Genomic DNA, 26,039 nt, shown 5'->3' with positions numbered 1-26,039 from the left:
GGACCATACAAAGTACAGGCAGTCCTCCAGGTTGAGTCTTGCAATGTCCCAACATCTGCACATATCCAGTTTCCAGCACAAGTGACAAGTAATCGACGCGTGGAATTCTGCCTCGTTATTTGGCGAGCATGCTAGCTCAGTGTTAGTGAACCAAGTCGCACCCCCTTGTGCTTACATTATTCAGTCTGCTTGCCTTATAGAGTCTATATTTTGGCATCTTTTGGCATTCTCTGTGTCCTTTAATGGAAATTGCAATCTTTAAAACTGTGTGTCCTATAAGTCCATAAGGCATCGGGAAAAAATGTAGACCATTCAGCAGATTGAGTCTGCACAGCCATTCAAATCTTCTTACAACTCTGGCTGTGCTATCTCTTGGCTCTATATTTATTCTGTATGGATGCTAGTGAACTTGTTAGGTGTGATTTTAATTCCGTGCGAGTGAAGGGGTTTTAAGTGACTTAAAATGTTGCTTACTCTCTCCCTGGCCTCAAATTGGAACCAGATGTTTCCTCTGCTAAAGTCTCTTCCAAGACAATGTTTCCTCTCTTGTGCCAAACACTTTAATTTTTCTTTTATCGACCCATAATACTCTAGAAAGCTGACGTCTGCCCTATAAGTCATTATTGTTCTATCGCTGAGAAGATTCTTCAAGTTCCTCTTCATGTGATCGGGCAAGGCTCCAGCAACTGCTATTGCCAAATGACCAATTCCCCTATTGCCTCTGGCTTGCGGTCTTTTCTATTTCTGACACAACCTTTCTGATTTATTGACACTACTGTGGCCTCCATTCAAGTCCCTTTCCGTTCTACATGCTACTAGTTTTAAATATAATACCCAGCATGCTCTCTCTCTCTCTCCCCTTTCCCACCTCCCAATCTTAAACATTACTTGAGTATCACATCTGTTTCATCACCTTCCACCTCAGTCAATGTTGACCTACTGTCATGTCAAACCCCCCCCCCTCCTCTCTCTCTCTCTCTCTCTCTCTCTCTCTCTCTCTCTCTCTCTCTCTCTCTTGCTCTAAATTCAGATTGTCACTTGGCTTTTGTTCTCACTCTGGATCCTCTTCTCTCCTCCACTTCCCTCCACCCCAAAAATGGGGAAGGAAAGGCCAAATATTGATTGAAATTTTCAAACTTGTGGTTGATCAGTGTTCATCAGACAAGGTGTGGAGGAAATGAGGTCAGAGGTAGATAAATATGCAGTACAGATCAACCCTATTTGGAGATGGAGAATGACATCCTCCAGTCCCAAGTTTTTACACCACAGCCTTTAAATGGAGATGTTTACAATGTCGGCTTGTATTGCCAACCTGGAGGTACAGAGAAACAAGAGATTCTCCCAGCCCTAACGATATAGGCCTATCTGCATGGGAGAAACAAGACCAGTGTGACCGACCATGTTTGCAGATGTGCCGGATCGACAGAAAGTTGGTAGATGTTCCACTCGGGAACCAGGATGTTTATGGAACTCGATGATCCTGTTCCACCAAGAATTGCATTGAAGGAAAGGTCCCGCATTGTCATCTCTGGGTGAAGGTGAACAAATATAGTTGCTTCCTTTTTCTTCAGAAATTGACACTTCAGAGTTCACGAAACCACTGGGAGGACTTTCCTTGCACTGTTTAAGCTTAGCATCTTAAAAATAAAAGAAAGTCCCCCAGTTAACTGCTTTTGGGCCTGATGCAGTATGGCTTCCTTGTGTTTTTACTAGTTTTTGAAAGTAGCCCCGTTCCCTTCCTAGTAGTGACCCCCCCAGCCTTGCCATATACAGGTAACTGAATCCTAGGGTACGTATGCTCACCTGATGCTCAGTGTTTGTCCCATTGCAGATACTGGGACAACAGCTGGGGTCTTCATTCCCTGCAAATTGATGTTTCCCCTCACCTCGTGAATTATGTGTCTCACCCTCTTTGCCTTGGAAGCGATCTCCTTGAACATATTTTCGCAAAGCAAGCTTTCTGGCAAGACACTTCAGTTTTTTTTTCCATTCTCCTGGGTCCTGGCCAGCAACACAGTAAAGAACATTGGCCCTAAAGCACTGGGGTGAGCTGGAGTTTGATTCGCTCCCGTGAGGTGCAGACAAACTACGAGCCTTTCACACAGGTAAAAAAATGTGTCAGGGCACTTGGCTGTTCGACTTGTAGTGAGGAGCTGCCTTCAGAGTCAGTACAAGCCATTATTTCAGTTTTAGGTTCTGTATCACAGTGCAGGCTTCTTGCTGTGTGACTGACTGTCCATTGAATCCACAGTGTACAGGGCAAGTTACTTGTTAGCATTTGTACTCATTAATGTCCGATTTGGTCTCTCGAGTCTTCAACTTTCTACTTGTGCTGCCTGTGTATAATTTGCCTTCTGCTTTTCTAATGGAATGAAATAGTTTGATCATGGCATTCAGCCTTCTAATTTAAAAGTCACTTTTATTCACCGCACTCCCGAGGTCTCTCTTGCACAGAGAGCAACTGGAGCTCTCAAGTTAGACATTCATTAGATGTGGACATTGAGAGTTATGAAACAAAGGCAGGTAAATGATGTTAGCGTACAGGTCAGCCATAATCCCTCATCCCTGTCTTTATTTTGCTTCTCCTTCTTTTTGTCACAGTGCAGCTTTCTTGAATTGAGTTAGGTACTCCAGCGGCACTAGTAAGCTGGCATTGTGCAAAGTAGGGGTGGGCTTTGCTGTTCATCGCACTGACAACGAACATGAATCCCCAGTGTGACAAAGAGCAAGCTAGGCAGCAACGTGTAACACTGGCTTTCCCCGCTTCCCCCCTCCCCCCCATCAAATTGCCAAGGATTTCCCTGGCAGGTGCAACAAGGCCGAGGCCTATATAGTCAAGTACAGTACTGACGTGCAGGTGAGACCAGTGGGGATGTGCCTGAATATCCAACTTTGCTTTTCTATCATTAAGGTGACCAAGTCAGAATTGATGGGATTGGGATGCCTTGGAAAAGCTTAACATGATGTTTGATGATCCTTCCTGGAAGGTATTTTACCCTGTTTAAAGGCATTGTATAATTATAAACGGAGATTGGACTTGCATCTTGAACTTGGGAGCAAGAAATCCTGTGGCTAAGCCAGACCAAACTCTGGTTGGAACATTAGCTGGTTGTTGGAGTTGGCCTCAGAAAGTGAAACATTCGCCAGACTTTTCTTCCAGACAACTGCCCAGTCTGTGATTTAGTGGACTGTCCACATGGTGGCAATAGTTTCATAGAATCCCTAGTGTGGAAACAGGACTTTTGGCCCAACAAGTCCACACCAACCCCATGAAGAGTATCCCACCCAGACCCATTCCCCAACCTTATTACTCTATGTTTATCCCTGACTAATGCACCTAACCTACACATCCCTGAACACTACGGGCAATTTATCATGGCCAATTCACCTAACCTGCACATCTTTAGACTGTGGGAGGAAACTGGAGCACCCGGAGGAAATCCATGCAGACACTGGGAGAATGTACAAACTCTGCACAGACAGTTGCCTGAGGCTGGAGTCGAACAATGGGGAGCTGTGGTACTTCACAGTATTGGAAAAAAGACCCACTGGGAATTACGAGAACTGAATATTAACCATTTGAACAAGCTGCATCTCAACTAACGCCATTAACCTTTCAAGAGGATAAAGGAAACAAAAGTTACTAAATAAATGCCAGAGATGAAATAGTTAACATACTTGAGGGAACCAGAGTATACAACACCACAACAATTGCAGAGGTGCTCATCTAGGTGTGGTTGCCATGGGAATGTCTGTGTAGGCACACCCAACTTTCTTCTAATTGTGCTCCACCTGTTCTCAATAACGATATATGTTCAAATTGATACCCACTCAGGATTGCCCATGGCATTAGAAAATTCAATTTAAATCTAATACCATGTGCATTCTGGATACCATTACTAATCATGAATTACTAATCCCCACTTGTCAACTATAACAACAGCAATTTAAATTTTACCACATTATAGGGACTATATAAAAGTCCAAAGGTGTTTCACAGAACTATATCAAATTTGAACACTGAGCCATGTAAGGTCAATTTAAGGAAGATGACTGAAAGCCTGGTGAAAATTCTTGAAAGGTTTGGATATGAGGTTGGGAGGCAGGTCATGTAGGAAAGGAATGTAGTGTTGAGGAGCTTGACAGCTAAAGGTGTGGCTACCAATGGTGGAACATTTAAAATCAGGGTTGTGGAAGAGACCAGAATTGGAGGATCAGAGAGATCTCTCAGGGTTGTGGGACAACTGAAGTTGCAGAGTTGGGAAGGACTAAACAATTGGTAACAAGGATGAGAATTTTACCACAGAAACGTTTGAGGAGAATTTTGACATTCTAGGTGAAAGAAGGGAAGCAAAAGGATGTGTTGATGGGGTGACATGAGGGGTCTTGTGTGGTGAGCAGATGGGCTGAATGGCCCAAATGTAAGATGTAAACTTGATGTAATAGCTACACTGTGCAACTTGTTCTTAGAATCTTTCTCCTTGGGGACAACTGTGGGAAATAGTGTCTTTAAATACACCAAACACTTGGTTTCCTTGTAGGTCAGATAAATTCATTTGTTCACAAAGAGATAATTGAGAAGTTAGTTGATTTAAAGGAGGCTGACTGGGATTTTCCAGGGATCTTCCCTGCGGATGACAGGGACAATTCAGGTATCAGGTTATGGCCTTCCAGTCTGCCTGGGAACAGGAGCATGCAGATGGAACAGCCATCTAAGAATACTTACTGCCTTCCCCCAGCAATGGCCTGGCTGCAAGAAGCATTCTATAATTTGTTTAAGGAGGTTGGAGAGAGGGTCCCTCCATATTGAAGGAGCCCCTCCCTTGTTTACCCCCAACTGTGACGTCAAAATGGCCCTCCAGCCTTTAGAGTCCACCTTCACTGGGAATATACTTGACGTGAAGTGATTTTTAACGTAAGTCACAGGTGAATAATGAGAGTTTGTACACCTGTGAATCGTCACTTACTGGTCGGTAACACTGCAGTTTCCGGAAACTAATCTAAAGGGTGATGCAGGATTCCCAACAGCATTCATTTCCGTACAATCAACTGGCTGGTCTGCCAGTGATGCAAATTCCAGGAATTCCTTCTAAGGTCAGGCCCAACTGCCTTTAATGCTCCTGAATTCAAATTGGGAAAGAGCATCAGTAATTTAATCCGGCTGTCGGGAAGGGGGAGTACCATCATCGGAACATGATGTAAGTGAGGTGAAATTCTCTGGAACTAGTCTGCGTTGAGGTAGATATTAAATATCTTGCAACAGAGAACAGGGAGTTCACCTTTGTGTCCCAGCCAACTTGTCTTAAGCAGCGGCATCCAAAACAGATGAAGGGGGTTGTTTTAGTTGTCATTTATGGGACCTTGTGGTTGACCTGGTTGCCTCTAACAATTATCTGCACTTCAAACGTGATGAATGATGCAACATGCCATGTCTGAGTAACGCAAGATAGCGCCATATAAATGTAAGTTACTTTTTTCCCCCTCTTGTTGGTTTCCCTCAGTCTTGACTCTTGCTCTGTCTCATTCCCTTGCTGTTTTTCTAGTGCTTTCTCTCCCTCCTTCTGAGCAGGACTACTCCTCCCAAGACTGGGGAGGGGAGGGGCTTGGAGAAGAAGGACGGCCATCGGGGGGCCATTTAATTGACCTGCTAATGGTCTCCATTCCCAGTGAAGGTGGAGGGTCATTCTGACATCATAGTTGGGGGTAAGCAAAGAAGGGACGAGTTCAATATGGAGGTACTCTCTCTCCAACTTCCTCAAACAAATTCTAGAATGTTTCTTGCAGCCAGACCATTGCTGAGGGAAGGTAGTAAGTATTCTGTAGATGGCTGTTCCATCTGCATGCTCCTGTTCCATCTGCATGCTCCTGTTCCCAGGCAGACTGGAAGGCCATGACATGTCCCTTGTCATCCGCAGGGAAATTCCCTGGAAAATCCCAGTCAGCCAACTAACAGTTATCTCTCTTCATGAGGTACTTGACTACTGTGGCCTGACTTGGCAGATGCTGAAGATCCAGCTCTCAGTTTTCTGCTTCTTTCACTCTTGCGTCATCCAAATTCTCTTCCTCATGTTTTTCTCTGTGTGTCTCTGGCAAAGCCGAAGATGTCTTCAACTAAAAGTGTGAAGTGGATAATCCTGCCGGACCTCTTTCCGAGGTGAGGGTCTTGCCATCAGCGCTGCCAATGGCCAGCCACTTTAGTCAGCTACATCTCAATGGCAAGGGAAGGACATAGTGCTGCAGCTCAAGGAGGTGTTAATATCCCAGCTACATTACTAAAATCCCAGCTACAGCTCCCAGCTAATGCAGTCACTTGGGGTTGCCCGGCAGTGACAAGACATTGCTCAGACGTGTCCCAGATACAAAACCGTAGGAATTCAAAGGGGCAAAGTATTGTCCCGCAAGCTGACCAGTCGCCATGTCGGAAATGATGGAAAGGATTTTCTTCTGTTCTATTGATAAACCAAAATTGTTTGGTTTCTGCTCAACTTCACCACAACGCAGACTGGATCTGGGAATGGAAACGTGCTGGATGATAAGATAAGGAGACCTTGCAAAACTGAGATAAGTAAAGGTCAAAAGAAAACTGTTCCACTTGCTGATTTCATGCAGATACAGCGCTGCACCCTTGAGGTAAAGTTTTGAAGAAGGGCCATTGGACTTGAAACATTAACTGTTTCTCTTTCCACAGATGCTTCCAGACCTTCTGAGTTTCTCAGAAACCTATAGGGCAACACTAGGGTTGAAACACATTCGGAGATTGCTGGTGAAACTCACCAGGTCTGGCAGCATCTGTGGGAAGAAAGTAGAGTTAATGTTGAGTCCGGTGACTTTTTGTTTGTTTTTTGTTTCAGATCTCCATCATCCACAGTCCTTTATCTCATTACACACTTGTGGTGTCAGGGCAGTGCTGTCAACCATGCTAACTTCATTTGCATAATCCATGATCTTCGCTCCTGTGTAACATTAGTAATCGAGCAGTCTACTCTCTCGTCTTCAGTTCCCTTCGTGATTCCTTTAATCATGAAGCAGTCCCTGCTGAACACAGCAGGTTCTGAACAATCTTCAGCCTTTTACTTCTAACTCGCAGGTCACAGCAGCATGAGGCAGGGGATCAGGGAGTCGCTGGCTGGGCCAGTATCTGTTGCCCATCCCTAATTGCTCAGAGGGCAGTTAAGAGTCAACCACATTGCTGTGGGTCTGGGGTCACATGTAGGCCAGACTGGATAGGGATGGCAGATTGCTTCCCTCAAGAACATCAGTGACCTAGATGGCTTTTCCCCCAACATTGGATTCATTGGACTCTTCATTCCAGATGTTACTGAGTTCAGTTTCCACCATTTGCCATGGCAGGACTCGAACCCAGGTCCCCAGAACATTACCTGGTCAGTTTAGCGATAATACCACTTGGCCGTTGCCTCCCCTTCTATTCTGACTGTCTGTAATCTTTAGTGGCGCAAAACCACTGCTGAGTCTCCTGCCACTCAGTGAAAGTTGCTTCTTCATTCCTGGACCTAGGTATCTAGGATTTCCCTACTTAACACCATTATGGCTGCAGACTAAGTGCAAGCATGGAATTAGTCTGAGGTCGAAGCACCACACTATTTCATGACCGGTAAAGTGGGTCAAAATATAGAAACATAGAATGGTGATAACACAAGACAGTTTGGTCTGTTGTGACTGTGCTGGTGCTCTGGAAGCACAGTTCATGATGTGCCACATTCCCTCCACCTTCTCTTCATATCTCTGGAAAATTCTGGGCCTTTCGAACAACAACAATCTGTTTCTCTCTTAAATATGGAATCTCAGATTTAAATCTGAACACAAGGAGGTCTATTCAGCCCATTATGTCTGTGCTAGTTCTCTGGAAAAGCCATGTAGTTACTCCTACTCCCCCTGCCTTGAAAAACTGCAGTTTTCTCTTCAGAAAATTATCAAGTTTGCTTTTGAAAATCACAATTGACTCTGCCTCCACCACACACTCGGACAGTGTTTTCCAGATCTCAGCTACTTTTTATAGAGAACAATTATTCCTCACGTTGTCTTTTGCCATTCATCTTGAATTGGTCTCCACTATTCTCAACCCTTCCACCAGTGAGAACGTTAAAACTCTCACAACACCAGGCTATAGTCCAACAGGTTTATTCGGAAGCGCTAGCTTTCGGAGCACTGCTTCTTCATCAGGCGGTTGTGGAGAATAAGATTGTAAGACACAATGTATAGCCTAAGTTTATAGTGTGATGCAACTGAAATTATATATTGAAAAAGAGCTGGATTGTTTGTTAAGTCTCTCATCCTTTAGCATGACCATATTGGTTTCAGTTCTTTCTTACGTAAATCGTAGAACTATTTTTTTTAAGAGTTACATTCTCAAGTGAACTTAAACAGTAGGTGCAATGCCATCTCAGATGCACCTCCAAATCATGACCAAGGAGAACAGATTCTCCTAATCACACTGTGTCTGAACCCTGATGATTTTGAACACCTTTAAAATTCCCTAATTTTCTGTTCTGTACTGGGAAAGCAGCCTCAGCCTCTCCATTCTACCCATGGAACCAAGGTCCCTCACTCCTGAAGCCATTTTCCTTTGTCTTTTCTTTCTAAGACGTCCTTCCTTCGGAGTGGTATCCAGAATTGGATACAGTACTCCAATTATAGAAGCCATAGAATTTCTAGAGTGTGGAAACAGGCCATTCGGCCCAACAAGTCCACACTGACCCTCCGAAGAGTAACCCACCCAGACCCATTCCCCTACCTACTCTACATTTCCCTTGACTCATGTACCTTACCTACACATCCCTGAACAGTAGGGGCAACTTAGCATAGCCAATTCACCCTAACCTGCACATCTGTGGGAGGAAACTGGAGCATGTGGAGGAAACCCGTGCAGACACTGGGAGAATGTGCAAGCTCCACACAGACAGTCGCTTGAGACTGGAATCGAACCTGGGTCCCTGGTGCTGTGAGGCAGCAGTGCTAATCACTGAACCACTGTGCTGTCCTCAAACCATTATTTTATGAAGGTTCACCCAATTATCCTTCCTTTTATAGTCTGTATCTATACTTGTAGGGTCTCCGGATTCTGAAAGCCTACTAGCTGCTTTCCAAAATGCAGTGTCACCTTTTCGATGATTTGACTCGCATACACCCCCAATTGCCTCTGTTCTTGCTCCCTGTGCAAATTCGAGACAGAGATCGGTGAATTTCTACATTTGGAGGTAATATGGGGAGAAAAATGTTGAGGTTGAAGATTAGCCATGATCTAGTTGACTGGCAGAGCAGCAACGAGGGGCCAAATGGCCTACTCCTGTGTTTTAAGGGTATATTACAGTGAACTGGCTCACTCTTAGGCTATCTGCTCCTGACCACTTCATTGCCCTCATTGAGTACAGTGACACTTGCTGTCCAGCAAACACAATTTGCACTAACGGGCCTCCAGAGGCCTGTTCTTGAAGTGATAAATGATCGCTTGCTCAATTGACGAGAGCTTGGCAAGGGCCTTGTTGCAAAGCCAGCAGGAAGCCATCTCTTGTGTTGTCAGCAAAAGCTCAGAGATGGTCCGTTCATGAACTTGAATGAATTCCAGTTGGAATCTTTACTTTGTAATTTGGGTTGAAAACAATTCTTAGTCATAAACAAAAGCAAAGCGCACAGAAGCAAGGGAAGATTCACATGATCTCTGGCCACAGAGGGTGAAAAGGATGTGTCAACAATATTGTGGCTTACTTCCTGGATCCAGTGGTTGGCAGTGGATTTGGCACATGCAACACACAATGCTTTGTTCGCAATGCAGCTACACTTCCCTTCTGCAAGGCTGAATTCATTCACAGACTGAGTGATTCTGTCTGTCCACAAGCCAGTAGCTGTGTACTGGCTTGTGGACAGACTAGAACAGGGATAGAGCCAATCTGAAATTGAGATAGAAAGAAGCATCTGGGTGTTTCGCCCATTGAGGACTAATTGTTAAGAGGGACGTTGACGAAGCCAGGCTTGGAATTAGTCTGAGGCAAAAAGAAACTGTAGATGCTGGAATCCAAAGTAGAAAAGCAGGAGGCTGGAAGAACACAGCAAGCCAGGCAGCATCAGGAGGTGGAGATGTCGATGTTTTGGGTGTAATCCTTCTTCAGGACTGGGGGTGGGGGTAAGGGGAGCTGCAGATAAGGGGTGGCAGAGGTAGGCTGCTGAGGTGGGGATTGGTGAAGACAGGACGATCAGGAGGCCGGAGGAACGCGGGGCGATCAGGAGGCCGGAGGAACGCGGGGCGATCAGGAGGCCGGAGGAACGCGGGGCGATCAGGAGGCCGGAGGAACGCGGGGCGATCAGGAGGCCGGATGAACGCAGGAGTTAGTCTGGCAATGACTAGTGCTGTGATCAGATCAGCAACTCGATGCCATCGGGCTTCTGTGCTGGCGCGGAACTTTCTCCTGAGCTGAAAGAACTCATCTCCTGACTCCCCAAATCCTGTCCGCCCTTTACAAGCCACGAGTCATGAACATCCGTTCCCCTGTAATGTTTCTTCTTGCTGTGTGGACTTCCAAGGTCGCATCAGAAGCAGAACAATACATTCCCAGCAGCTTAGAGCGAATGTTGGTCAGGAATTTGACCGAAAGCTGTCAACTTGCTTGGATGAGTGCAACACTCAAGCAGCTTAACACCATCCTGGACAAAATGCCCCACTTGATTGGCACCCACATTTAAATATTCACTCTTTTTCTCTCCTTCACCAGCAGGTTGCATTATCTAGAAGATCCATTGTAGTAACTCACCACAGCTCCTTTGACAGCATTTGCCAAGCTCTTGATCTCTACTGCCCAAAAAGACAAGAGCAGCTGATGGAAAACCATAACCTGCAGCTTCCTCTCCAAGCGCCACACACCATCCTGATATGGGACTGTATCACTGTTCCTTCAGTATCGCTGGATCAAAATCCTGGACGTCCCTCCGTAACAGCATTGTGGTCACTCCAGGTGGACTGCAGCAGTTCAAGGACAATGAGGGATGGGCAATAGAGGCTGGCATGGCCAGTGACGCTTTAGGTGTGCAAGGCACGCTGCAGACTAAGAGACGGGCCTTGGCCGTCACGGTGCTCTCAAATGCTAACTGAACCCTCTCTTTGCCAGAACTGCCCACTCATTCAGCAATAGCCGCTTCGTCAAAAAGCGTGGAGCTGGAAAAACACAGCCAGTCAGGCAGCATCCGAGGAGCAGGAGAGTTGACAATTCGGGCATAAGCCCTTCATCAAGAATGCTTTTGGTCACCCCAGTACTTGCTCTCAAAATTTTCCAGCTTATTGTCACTGGCAAGGGAGGGCGAGGTGGTGGGGTGAGAGGAATACACAATACAGCCAAAGTTCATATCTCAGGAAAGAGTTTGTCATTGAATACTGGCCAGTTTCCCTTTATGGAAAGGATTCCTCGTGCTGAATCCTGGAGTTGCTTTATTGTGTATCTAAAGTTCAACATGACTTTTATCAACGTGGGAAAAAAAACTTCTTAACAACATTAGCACTCATTTTTCCAAAGGGATCCCTTCACCTTTCAAAAGACATACAGTCTAGCTGTTAGCTGCTGCAAGGAGTTTGAGAAGTTCCATTCCAAAATCTCATTAATAGAAGGCTGCATAATGTGACGGCTGGACTCCCAGCCAGGAAGATGGTGATTGGGAAAGTACGGCTATCAGTCGTTCCTGGATTAAAATACTTGTTTGAAGTGGTTGGGGTTGGTTTTATCCCACGTAATTTGTATTATGTATCTAACTGCAATTTTCTTGGAGAAATAATCTTGCCTGTAATCTGGAGAGGTGGCTGCAGTTTTGCTGATGAATTCAGTCTCTGGTAGTTTGTGGAGGCTCTGCTTCTTGCAGGCAGTGGGGGATGGGCAGCAAATGCTGGGCTATCTAACAATCTCTGTATCACATGAATTTTTTTTTTTAAAAAGTGGGCATCCTTTTCAGAGATAACAGACTTGTCTGCTCTAACTCCTGTCGTGTCCCACCTTGCTTCCAGTTCAGGTGCCGATGTATTGCTGTCTCTCACTGTGGTAGAGACTTTATATAAAGACCAGTCACTGGCTGGGTAGTCTAAGGTACGAGCAAACATTCTGGGGTTTGGAGTTCAGACTCCGTTTAGGAGCTGGTGAAAGAAAATTCAATTAAAATACGTGGAATTATAAAGCTAATCACAGTAATGGTAAGTATGAAAACCAATATTGATGTTTGTAAAAACACATCTAGCTCCCTAATAGAAAGGAAAGTCTGCCCTACACGTGACTCCAGATACACATTAACATCTTGACTCTTAAATGTCCTCTATAATGGTCGCACAAGCCACTCCGTTCAAGTAATATTAGGAACGGTCGACACGTTGGTCTGCTTCCCGTGAAAGAATTAAAAACAAAGCTGAAACTGGAGTAATTTTTAATCATTCACGGGATGAGGACATCACTGGCTGGGCCAGCATTTATTGCCCATCCCTAATTACCCAGAGGGCAATTAAGAGTCAACTGTATTGCTGTGGGTCTGGACTCAGATGTAGGCCAGGCCAGGTAAGGATGGCAGTTTCCTTCCCCAAAGTGAACCAGATGAGTGTTTCCCCAATAATCAACAATGGACCCAGTCATCATTAGACCTTTAATTCTGGATTTTTAAAAATTGACTTAAAAATTCCACCATCTGTAATGGTGGGATTCGTAGAAGGGTCCCCAGAACATAACCCAGGTCTTTGGATGAACAGTCCAGTGCTAATACCACTAGGCCTTCACCTTGAGATAGAGGTAAGCATGATTATAGAGACCTACTGTATAGAAAGCCCGTGCTCAGCTTACAGCTTTAATAATACAGTGGCTGACTATTGCTGCTGGTTATAGCCAACCAACAATGGGCTGTTGCCTGTGAAAGCAGAACAGTATAACAACACCCAGCCAGGATTAGGAGGCTATCTTCAGAAAGTCCTATGTCTCGCTGACTAATATAAAACAGGTTGTCATAGCTTAAGGTTAAATCCTCTCAGTTGAAAGGGAATTGTTTGAATCTGAGAATTAAACGGGCCATTGTGAAAGTACAGTAAAATGGCACTGGTAAGCTATTGTAGTCCTAACACAAATCAGCACCTGCAGTCGGTGAGGAAAGAAAGTGGAGATGTGGTTTGTAGTGAGAAATGGGGAGGTGAAGGGCTCTCACTGGGCCATTAATCCAGAGACCCCAGTAATATTCTGGGGACCTGGGTTCAAATGCTGCCATAGTCGATAATAGAATTTGAATTCAAAAATAAAATCCACAATTAGGAGCCTAATGATGACCATGAATCCTTTACTGACCCCCATCTGGTTCACTAATGTCCTACCTGGTTTGGCCTACATGTGACTTCAATGTGGTTAACTCTTTAACAGTTCTCTGAGCAACTAGGGTTGGCCACAGATGCAGGCTTGGCCAGCGATGCCCATAGATGCAGGCTTGGCCAGCGATGGCCACATCCTATGAATGAATATTTTAAAAAAGGCACATGGCAACACTTTCATAGTCTCCAACTTTGTAATTGTCTGTTAATTTATTTTTGCTATTTGTAATTCATGATCTAGAGGCAACTTTCTTTATCCGTTGTGTGTAGTGTCAGCGAGCTCCCACCCATCAGATTGTCACTGCCTCTGAAGGAATCGACTCTTGCTTTGATGTGAATTCAGAGTGATTATCCTATGGTTCTTTGTCCAGAATGTCCATCAATGAAATGCAACAGTAGACATTGAGAGTTAACAGACCTCAAAGTTGGGAGGAGATTACTGCCACCCAGCTGCTTCTGCTCCTGTCCTATCCAAAGATTCTACACATCTGCTAGATAGCAGAGGAAACCCAAATCTTGCCCTCTTAGCCCATGGTTCAGAGGGGCCTATGAAAATGCACCTGAACTGCCCCCTCCAATGTGAGCAGACAACTCTCAGACAGACGATCATACATGGAATCTTTGAGCTATATGGCACCATAGCAATCTACTTCACCTGATGTGATATCCAATCTAATACTATTGCACTGAGAGGTAATGTTATTGTGTTGTTAATTTGACCTGAAATCTCAAATCGACTGCTCACAGTCCAATAGCGTAATAAATCTGCTATTCTTCATTCAGCAATGATCAACGGTGAGTTCAAATCACACCAGTTGCGAAATTAAATTCAATACATCAAGTTGATTATGAGCGAATGCAAGGAATAATAATCGTGGAAGTTGCCAGATCTTTCAGTAATGTCCTTCAGGGAAGAGAACTTGCTGCGTCTTCCAAGTGTTTGATTTTGAATGTCCTGCTGAAGTGATCTCACAATTGTTACAGTGCAGAATGGGGATAATAGGCCCATCTGGTTCTCTGAGTGAGTATTATAACTTAATGTCATTCTTCACAGCACAGGGCGGCATCGTGGCTCAGTGATTAGCACTGCTGCCTCACAGCACCAGGGGCCTGGGTTCAATTCCACCTTTGGGTGATTGTGCAAACTCTACTCAGACATTCTCCCTGTGTACGTGTGGGTTTCCTCCAGATGCTCTGGATTCTTCCCTTGGTCCAAAGATGTGTGGATTGACCATGCTAAATTGTCCATAATGTACTGGGATGTGCAGGCTAAGTGGATTAGCTATGGGAAATGCAGGGATGGGATACTCTTTGGAGGGTTGGTGTGGACTTGAGCTGAATGGCCTGCTTCCTCACTAAAAGGATTCTATGATCCTGCCTCTTCCTGTAACCCTACACATTAGATGATTATTTGAATAGAAATACACTCTTGAATGCCTTCCAGGCTATATATTCCAGATGCTAATGAGCCGCTATGTGAAAAAGCTTTATTCACGTTGTATTTTCTTCTCTTGCAAATTATGTTAAATCTGTTCCCCTTCGTTTTGGATCCTTTTACAAGCACACCTCATCCACTTTGTACAGACTGCTCATGAGTTTGAAAACTGCCATCAAAGCTCCTCTTAGTTTTCTCCTGTCCAACTAAAACAGTCCCAATTTCTCCAATTTAACCCCAGAACTAAAGTTTCTCATCCCTGCAGCTATTCTCATAAACCTTGTTCTCCAATGTATTCACACCTTTCCTGAGGTGTAGCACTCTGAACTGAACATAATACACCAGCTTAGTTATAATTAGGGTTTAGCACAACATCTTTGTTCTTGTACTCTGTGCCACTATTAATAAAGAGTAGAGAACTGTAAGCTTTATTCCTTTGCCTCTCCATCTCTCTTCCCATCTTTAATGATTTATGTACCTATGCACCCAGAGTTCTTTGCTCATGCACACCCTTCGGAGCAGTACCATCTCCTCATGTTCTTTCTATCAAATTGCAGTACCTCACACTTCCCCACATTGAACTTCATCTGCCCACTCCACCGACCAGTCAATTACATGGCACGGTGGCCCAGTGGTTGGCACTGCTGCCACACCGGCGACCCGGGTTCAGTTCCAACCTCGGGCAACTGTCTGTTTGGAGTTTGCACGTTCTTTCCCCGTGTCTGCGTGGGTTTTCTCCAGGTGCTCTGGATTCCTCCCAAAGGTCCAAACGTGTGCAGGTCAGGTGGATTGCTGGGTTACAGGAATAGGGTAAGGGGTGAGTCAGGATGGAATGCTCTTCGGAGGGTTGGTATGGATCCAATGGGCAAAATGGCCTGTTTCCCCTCTGTAGGGATTCAGTGATTCTGATATCCTTTTGAAGTTCTGCGCTGCCCTGCTCACAGTTTACAGCAATTCCAGGTTTTGTATTGTCAGCAGACCGAATTGTCCCTTTCATGCCAAGGTCATGAATGTAAATAAGGAAAAGAACTGCAATTATAGAGTCATAGAGCTGTACAGTGCAAAAACAGACCCTTCAGTCCTATGTGCTGACCAGATATCCTAAATTAATCTAGTGCCATTTGCCAGCACTTGGCCCATATCCCTGTAAATCCTTCCTATTTATGTACCCATCCAGATACTTTTTTGATTGATCATAGGCTTTCAGTTCTAGATTTCTTAAGCGGTTTTAAATTCCACCAGCTGCCAAAGGGGGATTTGAATCCATGCTCCTAGCCTAGGCCTCTGGATTGCTAGTCCAGTGATATCTCTGCTGTGCCACCATTACGCCATTGCCTCACCTCCCAAGTTGGTTGATGGAAAAAAAAACTTGCACAAAAGAGAGACCTTTACCACACCGACAGGGCATCAAGAAATATGGCTGTTAGATAGAAGTACTGCCTTTCTCCTGAAAGCCAAGATTTTTATTTTTTCAATGTATCTGTCTCAGCCTATAAGCAGATGACTAACCTTTGTTCCTCTGTTACAGGTGTGTCATTGGCTGGACGTGATGGTGTGAGAGTTTCTGGTGCCTATAAGGATTGGGATATGATTGGATCTCTGGTGGTGTATTTTTCACGTGACGATTCTTGCTGTGCTTCACTGTGTCCAGAAGCCCATGGTTGTGAGGCCTTGTTCATTTTCCTATAAAGTATCTTGAATGTTTGCACTGGGATTTATTTCTGTTGACTCAGGATATGGCTTTGCAGCTGCTTTGCGAGTGAGCCTTAAGAAGCCCTCACCATTTCCCACTCCAAGCTGAGCAGATTTCGAAAGACATTCTTGAAAATGACCAGCCTTTTCCGGCGGAATAATAACAATGGCAACTCCAAGAATGGCTCAGCCAACGCGCCGTCACAGCTGCTCAACAACAGCAGGCCGCCCCGACAGGTCCGGAGACTTGAGTTCAACCAAGCCATGGAGGACTTCAAGGTTATGTTTCCAAACATGGACTACGATGTGATCGAGTGTGTCTTGAGGGCCAACAATGGAGCAGTGGATGCCACCATTGACCAGCTGTTGCAGATGAACCTGGACTGCGGATTTGACAATGGCTATGATGATAGCTCGGACTCTGATGACAGTATTCCCCCAGAGGTAAGCACAACAGCCTTAACGTTGGAGGGAAGTGGGGATGGCACTGGCACACTTTGTCAATGGAATAACCCCTCACCCCCTCCGTGATTGCTGGGCATGTTTAGATGCACCCTTGAGTGAAGTTAGGGCCACGTGACAAAAAATGCCAGTGGCATGCGGATATGAGTCAGGATGACCCCGAGATTCTTGGATTCAGTTCCAACAGCTGGCCTGGTCACTAAGTCTGTGACCCACCCTCAAGCAGTACATTGATGCAACACACACAAGATACAACATTTGAAATTTTGTCCTTTGATATCAACTCCTCTATGCTAACAAGGAGATTTGGCCCTAGACTTTATCCAGTGAGGCCTTCGGTGGGGAGGAGGTGGGGGCAGCAGCAGTGTGTGGATGTCGGATGAGGACAGGTCTGGCTTTTGCTGTGATGCTCCCCACAGCAACAGCTTGTTATTATATAATATCTTTAGCTCGTCTGAAGCCAATTACATTAAAGAGGCACAAGTTATGTGCAGTTTGTTTAATTCCTGCTGTTTTAGGAGGTTTTTTTCTGTTGTTCTGATACTGACCATTAGGCATATGAAGAGAAGTAGGTCATTGGGCCCATTGAGTCTGCTCTGCCATTCCATCATGGCTGATGTGTTTCTCCAGCCTTCTCCCATGACCCTTGATCTCTTTACCAATCAAGAATCTATCTATCTCCGTCATAAATACACTGTATGGTTTGGCCTCAGCAGGCCTTTGCAGCAATGAGTTCTACAGGTTAACCATGTTCTGGCTGAAGAAATTCTTCCACGTCTCCGTTCTGAGGCTCCGCCCTTGGGTTCTAGTCTTCTTGACATCCACTCTACCTAGGCCTCTCGGTTTCAATCAGATCCCCCCACATTTAGAATTTAGAATTCTTCTAAATTCCATTCAAATGCAGTCTGACCAGAGCCTTATATAGCTCCAGCAGTACATTTCTGCTTTTATATTCTAGCCCTCTCGAAATGAACTCTGACATTGCATTTGCCTTCCTAACTGCCAACTGAATTTGCACGTTGATCTAAAGAAATTCCCGAACTAGGACTTCCAAGTCCCTTTGTGCTTCGGATAGCTGAAGCCTTTCCCCGTTTAGAAAATAGTCTACACCTATATCCTTCCCAGCAAAGTGCATAATCTCTTACTTTCCCACATCTTATTCCATCCACTTCTTTGCCCACTTTCCTCGCCTGTCCAAGTTCTCCAGCAGGCTCCATTTTTCCTCAATACTACTTGTCCTTCCACCGATCTTTGTGCTATTGCAACTTAGCAACAATGCCCTCAGTTCTCTCATCCAGATCATTAATGTATAATGTGAATATTTGTGGTGCCAACTTGGACCCCTGCGGAACTCCACTAGGTTATCAGCTGCCATCCCGAAAAAGCCCCCCTTAATCCCACTCTTTGCCTTCTCTCAGCCAGTCCTCTACCCATGTCAAATACCTTGCCCCTAACACTGTGGGCTCTTATTTAGTTGCCTCCTGTGTGCCACCTTGTCAAAGGCCTCCCAGAAATCTAACTAGATCACATTTACTGGCTCTCCTTTCTCTAACTTGCTTTTTACCTCCTCAAAGAATTCTGACAGATTTGTCAGACATGACCTCCCCATGACGAAGCCGTGCTGACTCCGCCCTATTTTACCGTGCACTTCCAAGTACTTCGCAGTCTCATCCTTAATAATAGACTCTCAAATCTTCCAATGACCAAGGTCAGGCTAACCAGCTTCCGATCTCTGTCTCCCTCCCTTCTTAGCTAGAGACAAAACAACTGCAGATGCTGGAGTCCAAGGTAGAAAAGCAGGAGGCTGGAAGAACACAGCAAGCCAGGCAACGTCAGGAGGTGGAAAACTCAACGTTTCGGGTTTAACCCTTCTTCAGGACTAGGGATAGGTGTAGTGGGGAGCTGCAGATTAAGGAGGGGCGAGGGTTTTGGGTGGGGAGAGAGGCAGGGTGGTGAGGTAGAGATAAGTGAACTCGGGTTTGGTTGATGGGAGGAATGAACACAGGTAGAAGGTACGACCTAGTAAGTCACGTTTCGCTGAGCATCTCAGCTGGGCCTACAGGGGCTGACCTGACCTCTCAGTCACCGCCCATTTTAATTCCCCTTCCCATTCCCTCTTCAACATGGCCATCCATGGCCTCCTCCATCCTTGGCCACAACAAACCAAACCACAAATTGGAGGAAGAACTCCTCCGCCTGGGTAGCCTACAGCCCGGAGGACTCAACATTGAGTTCTCCAATTTCAAATGACCTCTTCCCATCCCCGACTCCCTTCTCAGCCCCTCTCCATCCCTTCCATTCCTCTCATTGATCCTTCCTTGCAGCTACCAAGCAGATTCATTCTTCCCATCGACCAACCAGGCCATACCCCCTACCTGAGTTCACCTATCACTCCCTCACCATCCCGCCACCCTCCCTCCTTTATCTGCAGCTCCCCTTACTCCCACCCCCCAGTCCTGAAGAAGGGTTCCACCTGACTTCTGCACCTCCTGCTGCTGCCTGGCTTGCTATGTTCTTCCTGCCTCCTGCTTGTCTCCCTCCTTTCTTAAACAGGGGTGTTACGTTCATCAGTTTGTCGTCTGAGACCTGTCCTGACACCAGTGGTTCCTGAAAGGTCACCACGAATGCCTCTACAATCTCCTCAACTATCTCTTTCAGAACTCGAGGGTGTAGTCCATCTGGTCAGGGGGATTTATCCACTTTCAGATGTGAAAACTGATGTAAAGTGTACCCACTCACTTCTTCTATTGTTTCTTTGTTTCCCATTGCTACATCTCCAGCCTCATTTCCAGTGGTTCCAATGTCCACTCTTACCTCTCTCTTTTAGATACCTTTAAAAAAAAGTTTTGCAATCTTGTCTTATACTAGCTAGCTTAGTCTCATATTTCATCTTTTCTCCCTTACTGTGTTTTTTTTTGGTTATCCTTTGCTGGTTTTTAAAGACTTCCCAATCCTCTGGCTTCCCACTGATCTTCACCACATTGGATGCTTTTCCTTTTGCTTTTATGCTGACCCTGACTTGCTTTGTCAGCTATGGTTGCCTCTTGAATGATTCTGTGGTTGAATTGCAGCCTCAGGAACTCCTGCAGCCTTCAGCAGCATTTAAAAGTATGGGTGTGAAGGTCTGTTCCAAGCCTTGTCAGAAACAGCTTCTTGTTCCTGTGATCATCTTAACCGGCCCCTCTTTTTTTGACTTTGTACGGTACCTCTGTCCCGGTTACATTGCAGAATGGCTCCTACTGGAAGAACACAGGCTCCCATTTCCTGTAATACTCCCTGTGCCCGACTCTTCCCAAGTCTGTACCGTTTCCCTGTGTGGTAGATAACTGAAGTTCCATCAGCAAGTGGAGAACCAAAATGACCTGGTGCTGTGATGCCTTCGTGCTGCTGCCTGGTGACGTAAGCCAGACGTACAGGGAAAGACTTGCAACAGGGCCTCAGCCTGTGAGGAGTTATAGATCTGCTCAGTGTGGTTGACTGTAGTGGCAGTAGCTAGCTAGAGGCCACACCGCCTATCGGGCAGTCTTGGTGTGTACGGGTGGTTCTGGTATAACTCGTGTTTCGTCAGCACAAATTGGCTATGACGCAATTGACTAATTGTGGACGCTGTTTGGATAAAGCAAACTTTCTACTGAACAGTTAGAGCAATTTTCTGTGGTGATCCTCGACAGTGCAATTTTCTGTAGTGATTTTCTATAGTGCGAGGTTGCAGAGAAACACAACTGTTATGTTGTAGCCCAACAACCTGAATAGCTCCTCTATTATAGAGTGGAGGTCATCCCTATAAAGAAGGCATTTAATTGCTTTGAAAACACGACAAACAAGTTGCCTCTCTTATTCTACTCACTATAATTAATTTAATACTTTTCAATTTAAAAGATAGATCAGGTTATGGTAACATTGTACCATAGAAACATGTTTCTTCACACTGACCATCTACATATGGGCGGCACGGTGGTCAGTGGTTAGCACTGCTGCCTCACAGCACTAGGGTCCTGTGTTCGATTCCCGCCTGTCTGTGTGGAGTTTGCACATTCTCCCCGTGTCTGCGTGGGTTTCCTCCGGGTGCTACAGTTTCCTCCCACAGTCCAAAGATGTGCAGGTCAGGTGAGTTGGCCATGCTAAATTGCCCACAGTGTTAGGTGCGTTAGTCAGGGGTAAATGTAGGGTAGACATTTTTCTGACAAACTTTCCTCATTCCTGAAGAAGGGCTTATGCCCGAAACGTCGATTCTCCTGTTCCCTGGATGCTGCCTGACCTGCTGCGCTTTTCCAGCAACACATTTTCAGCTCTGATCTCCAGCATCTGCAGACCTCACTTTCTCCTAAATGTAGGGTAGGATAGGGGAATGGGTTTGGGTGGGTTTCTCTTCGGAGGGCCGGTGTGGACTTGTTGGGCCGAAGGGCCTGTTTCCACGCTGTACAGAATCTAATCTAATCTAAGTCACTTTCCTTCAAGTATTTCCTTGTGATGCTTGAGTAAAGTTACTGCAGCTGGTCTAAAATATCCTCAGTGCCAGCATCGATCACCAATCATCATTCAATTTAGTTTTAAATCCTTTTAATATCGACTGAGAAATAACAGTGAGTGCCAATTTGGTTCTTACATCTGAAGAAATGGATCATGAGATCAAGCTACACCCCAGGGACAAGAACAGAAATAGTTCAGCAGGTCTGGCAGAGTGAACATTTCAGATCCAGTGACACTTCTTCAGAATCCCAGAGTCTTTAGCATAGTGCTTTCCAAACATTTTCTTGCCATAATCCTACGTCGAGGCTTGAGTATTGAATTACTCAATGAGTTAGCTTTATTCACATGCACTCAAATCAGTACAGTGAAAAGTTTACAGTCACCACATTACAGTGCCATACAAGGGTACCCAGATACAGGTACTTAAGATCAAATTCTAGGAAACAAAAATAAAATTAGTAACTTAAAGAAATAAATCGTCCAGCATTATAGGTCATTGGGATAAATTAAGAAAATAAAGTAAAAAGTTCAGAATATCGGTCTTCTGACCCAGTCCATGCTGGTATCTAGCCTGAACTGAGAATTGTTGTGATCCTTCAGTATGAACTGCAAGAGTGAGGGTCTGTTAGAGTGGGAGCACGACTGTTGGAACTTTATTGGAGCTCCACGGTGGACATTGAGACTGAGAGATTTAATCAACAAAGTTTTAGCTCACAATCCACTAGCTTTAACATGCGGTGTAACCTTCTTGTGTAACACAGAGGGAGTGCTGCATTGTTGGAGCTTCTCTACCAAGGCTAGCATTTACTGCCCATACCAAATTACCCTTGAACTGAGTGGCTCGCTTGGACCACTTCGGAGGGCAGGAACGAATCAAACCTATTACTGTGGATCCAGAGACGCACCTTACAGAACAGGTTTATCCGGTCTATTCTGGTTCCCTTCTGAAGAAGGGTTACTGAGCCTGATTCGTTAAACTCTGCTTTCTCTCTGCAGGTGTTGCCAGACCTGCTGCGATCCCCCAGCAAGTTTTGGTTTTGAATCAATTTTGGTGGTTGTTTTTTGAGAACTGGAAATTGGCTCCCACACTTTGCCAGAGGTTCCAGTTTATAATTTGGAGGATGCAAAGGGTCCTATAAAAATGTCATTAATTTCTTTAATAAGATGTCTACCCATCTGACCAACATGTTCAACAAGTTCCTCAAACTGCCAGACCCATTGTTGTAATGTGGCACATATCCAAAATATGTCTAGAATGTTCCACACCTTTCTCCTTATTTGCTCCTCTCCACTTTCCATCCTACATGGCATTAATGTCAAAGCCTTCAGCAACACCACAACATTCATGGAAAGGACTGTTTTCTGTTTGAGGTGTGGTTTGTTCTATCATTTTGACTTGGCTCCTGCTTGTGGCTTTGACACTGGTAAATATCTAGTATTGATTATTAGGAAATTGGAAATGCTCTGATAGTGTATGCTTGATTGTTGGCATATACCTTTTCAAAATGTCTGAAAAGATGTAAATCTTCAGCTTTTCAGAAGATGCAATTTTTGTCATTGATTGCTCCAGATATAGTGACATTTCTCAGCTTTGGCTCCCTCTCACACATTCTGGATTATGAGAGGGGAGGGGTTTGAGATGTGATATGTCAACTGTAGCAGGTTCGGTAAAAGCAGACTGAGTCAGAGTCGGAGACAGGCCCTTCGGCCCATGCCAACCAGGTTTCCTAAACTGAACTAGTCCCATATCCCTCTCAATCTTCTCTATCCACGTATCTATCCAAATGTCTTTTAAATGTTGTAATTGTACTGACCACTTCCTCTGGCAGCCTTGTTCTATATATGCACAACCATCTGTGTGAAAAAGTTGCCCCTTAGATCCCTTTTAAATCTTTCCCTTTCACATTAAACCTGTGCCCTTAGTTTTGGACTCCCCTACCTGGGGGAGAAACCTTTGTTATTCACCTTACCTATGTCCCTCATGATTTTATTAACCTCTTTAAGACCACCCCTCAGCATCTGACACTTCAGAGAAATAAGTCACAGCCTCTGCTTTTAACTGAAACTTTCCAGTCTCTGTAACATTCTTGTTTGCACCCTTTCCCTTTAATAACATCCTTCCCGTAGCAGGATGACGAGAATTGTGTGCAGTACTCCAAATGTCTTGTACAGCTGTAGCATGATGCCCCAATTGTTGTACTCAGTTCTGTGACTCAGTGCAGGCAAGTGTGCCAAATACCCCCTTCACCCTGTCTACCCATGACACCGCTTTCAAGAAACTGCACCCTAGCACAATCTCTTCGACAATACTCCCAGGGTCCAACCATGAATTGTGTAAATACTGCCATGGTTTGTCTTACAAAAACGCAACACCTTGCATTTATCTGAATTAGACTCCCATCTGCTGTTGCTCAGTCCATTTCCCAGTTGATCAAAATCCTGTTGTACTCTTAGATAACCTTCTTCATTGTCCACTCTACCACCAAGTTTGGTGTTATTGCAAACTTACTTGACTATTCTTCCTGTATTCTTATCCAAATCGTTTATTTAAATGATGAATAGTTATTTAAATGACAGTGGACCCAGATATATGTCTGGGATCTCATCCATCTCCTGTGGTTCCACACATGGATGTCCTCGTTGATCTTTAAGGGGCCCTATCCTCTCCTTAGTTACACTTTTACCCTTAATAAACTTGTCAAATCTCTTTGGATTCTCCTATATCTTATCTATAAGACCATAAGACATAGGAGGAGAAATTAAGCCATTCAGTCCATTGAATCTGCTCCATTATTCAATAATGGCTGATAAGTTTCCCAACCCCATTCTCCCACTTTCTCCCCATAACCCTTGATCCCATTGATACTCAAGAACCTTTTTATCTCAGTCTTAAATATACTCAATGACCTGGCCTTCACAGCCTTCTGTGGCAATGAATTCCATAGATTCATCACTCTCTGGCTGAAGACGTTTCTCCTTACCCCTGTTCTAAAAGGACTTCCCTTTACTCTAAGGCTGTGCCCTCGAGTCCAAGTCTCTCCTCCCGATGGAAGCATTTTCCCAACATCTACTCTGTCCAGGCCATTCAGTATTCTGTATGTTTCAATTAGATCCCCCCTCATCCTTCTAAACTCCATTGAGTATAAACCCAGAGTCCTCAAACATTCCTCGTATGTTAAGCTTTTCATTACTGGGACCATTCTCGTCAACCTCGTCTGAACACACTCCAGGGCCAATACATCCTTCCTCAGATATGGGGCTGAAAACTGCGCACAATACCCCAAATGTGGTCTGACCAGAGCCTTATAAAGCCTCAGAAGTACATCCCTGCTTTTATATTCAAGTACTCTCAAAATAAATGTCATCATTGCATTTACCTTCCTAACTACTAACTCAACCTGCAAGTTTACCTAGAGACAATCCTGGACTGGAATTCCCAAGTCTCTTTGTACTTCAGACTTCTGAATTTTCTCCCCATTTAGATAATAGTCCATGCCTCTACTCTTCCTCTGCCAAAACTATCTCATGTCCCCTTTTTGCAGTCCTAATTTCCGTCTTAAGTGTACTCCTCCACCCCTTATACACCTCAAGGGATTCTCTTGAGCCAAGCTGTCAATACTTCTCCTCCTTCCTCCTTCGTTTTCTTGACCAGGGCCTCAATATCTCAAACCATTTAGTGTTCCCTACTCTTACCAGCCTTTCCCTTCACACTAACAGGAACATGCTGGCCCTGAACTCTCAGTATTTCACTTTTGAAAGCCTCCCACTTGCCGACTGCCCCTTTACCTGTGAACAGCTTTCCTCCAATCAACCTTTGAAAGTTTCTGTCTAATACTATCAGAATTGGTCTTGTCCCAATTTAGAACTTTAACTTGTGGACCAGACTCATCTGCAACTATTTTGAAACTAAATAGAATATGGTCACTGGTCCCAAAGTGCTCCTCCAATAACACCACAGTCACTTGCTGTGCCTTATTTTCCAAGGTGACTTGGGGCATAAACTTCGATCTGAAATTCTGCTGGCTGTGTTCAATTTTACCCTTCATCCTGCGCTTTTAGATCTACACTAAACTCATTCCTGTCAAACAACATTTCACTTTTAAATATCTCATCCTTGTTTGCCGATCCTCCATTGCTTCAGTTCTCCATGTCTCTGTACAGTTCTCTGAGATTACAGTGATATTCTCATTCTGGCCACTTGTGCCTACCCGCTTCTAATTTCTCCAGTGTGAATGGACGACAACTGACCATACTTCACCTCAGGAATTCCTTTGCAAAATCTCTCTGCCTCCTTCTCCTTCTTCAAGACTTACTTTTGACCACGTTTCTGGTTATTTGCCTCCCTATACGTCCTCACATGAGTCTGTGTCAAATTTTGGTTTGAGTCAATGAACGGGATAGTTGTCTGTAATAGGGCTGTAATGTGAATCAAAGGTGGTGTTGAAAGCTCTTAATCATTGGGACTCTACTTGCATCACGCTTTTATATTACTGGACGTTGTTTGCTGTGATCAATCAAGAACTCCATTATTGATGCATCAAACTACTGGACTAGAAAGATACACGGCAAGTTCGATGAACATTGGTTGCTTTTCTGCTAGCAGCTCCCATATTCCCCGGATCCCATCGCTTGGTCTGGTTGCAATAAGTA

At 44.8% G+C, this 26,039-nt stretch overlaps 1 protein-coding gene across 2 annotated transcripts in view; it reads left to right on the top strand.

Moving 5' to 3' along the window:
• The window catches only part of cuedc1b (CUE domain containing 1b), a 170,661-nt gene that overhangs the window by 100,655 nt on the left and 43,967 nt on the right, over positions 1-26,039 (top strand). For both annotated transcript variants that reach the window (XM_043718351.2, XM_043718352.2), the window contains exon 2: positions 16,294-16,901. In XM_043718351.2, the coding sequence (XP_043574286.2) occupies positions 16,593-16,901 (309 nt within the window). In that variant the 5' untranslated portion in view covers positions 16,294-16,592. The remainder of the gene's footprint in view (positions 1-16,293; positions 16,902-26,039) is intronic.

This window comes from Chiloscyllium plagiosum, unplaced genomic scaffold, assembly GCF_037043375.1.
Source record: "Chiloscyllium plagiosum isolate Xiang-an unplaced genomic scaffold, Cpla_swu_hap1 HiC_scaffold_31, whole genome shotgun sequence".
Classification (NCBI taxonomy): Eukaryota; Metazoa; Chordata; class Chondrichthyes; order Orectolobiformes; family Hemiscylliidae; genus Chiloscyllium; species Chiloscyllium plagiosum.
The sequence above is the reverse complement of the archived record's forward strand: the minus strand, read 5'-3'. Positions and strand labels throughout refer to the sequence as shown.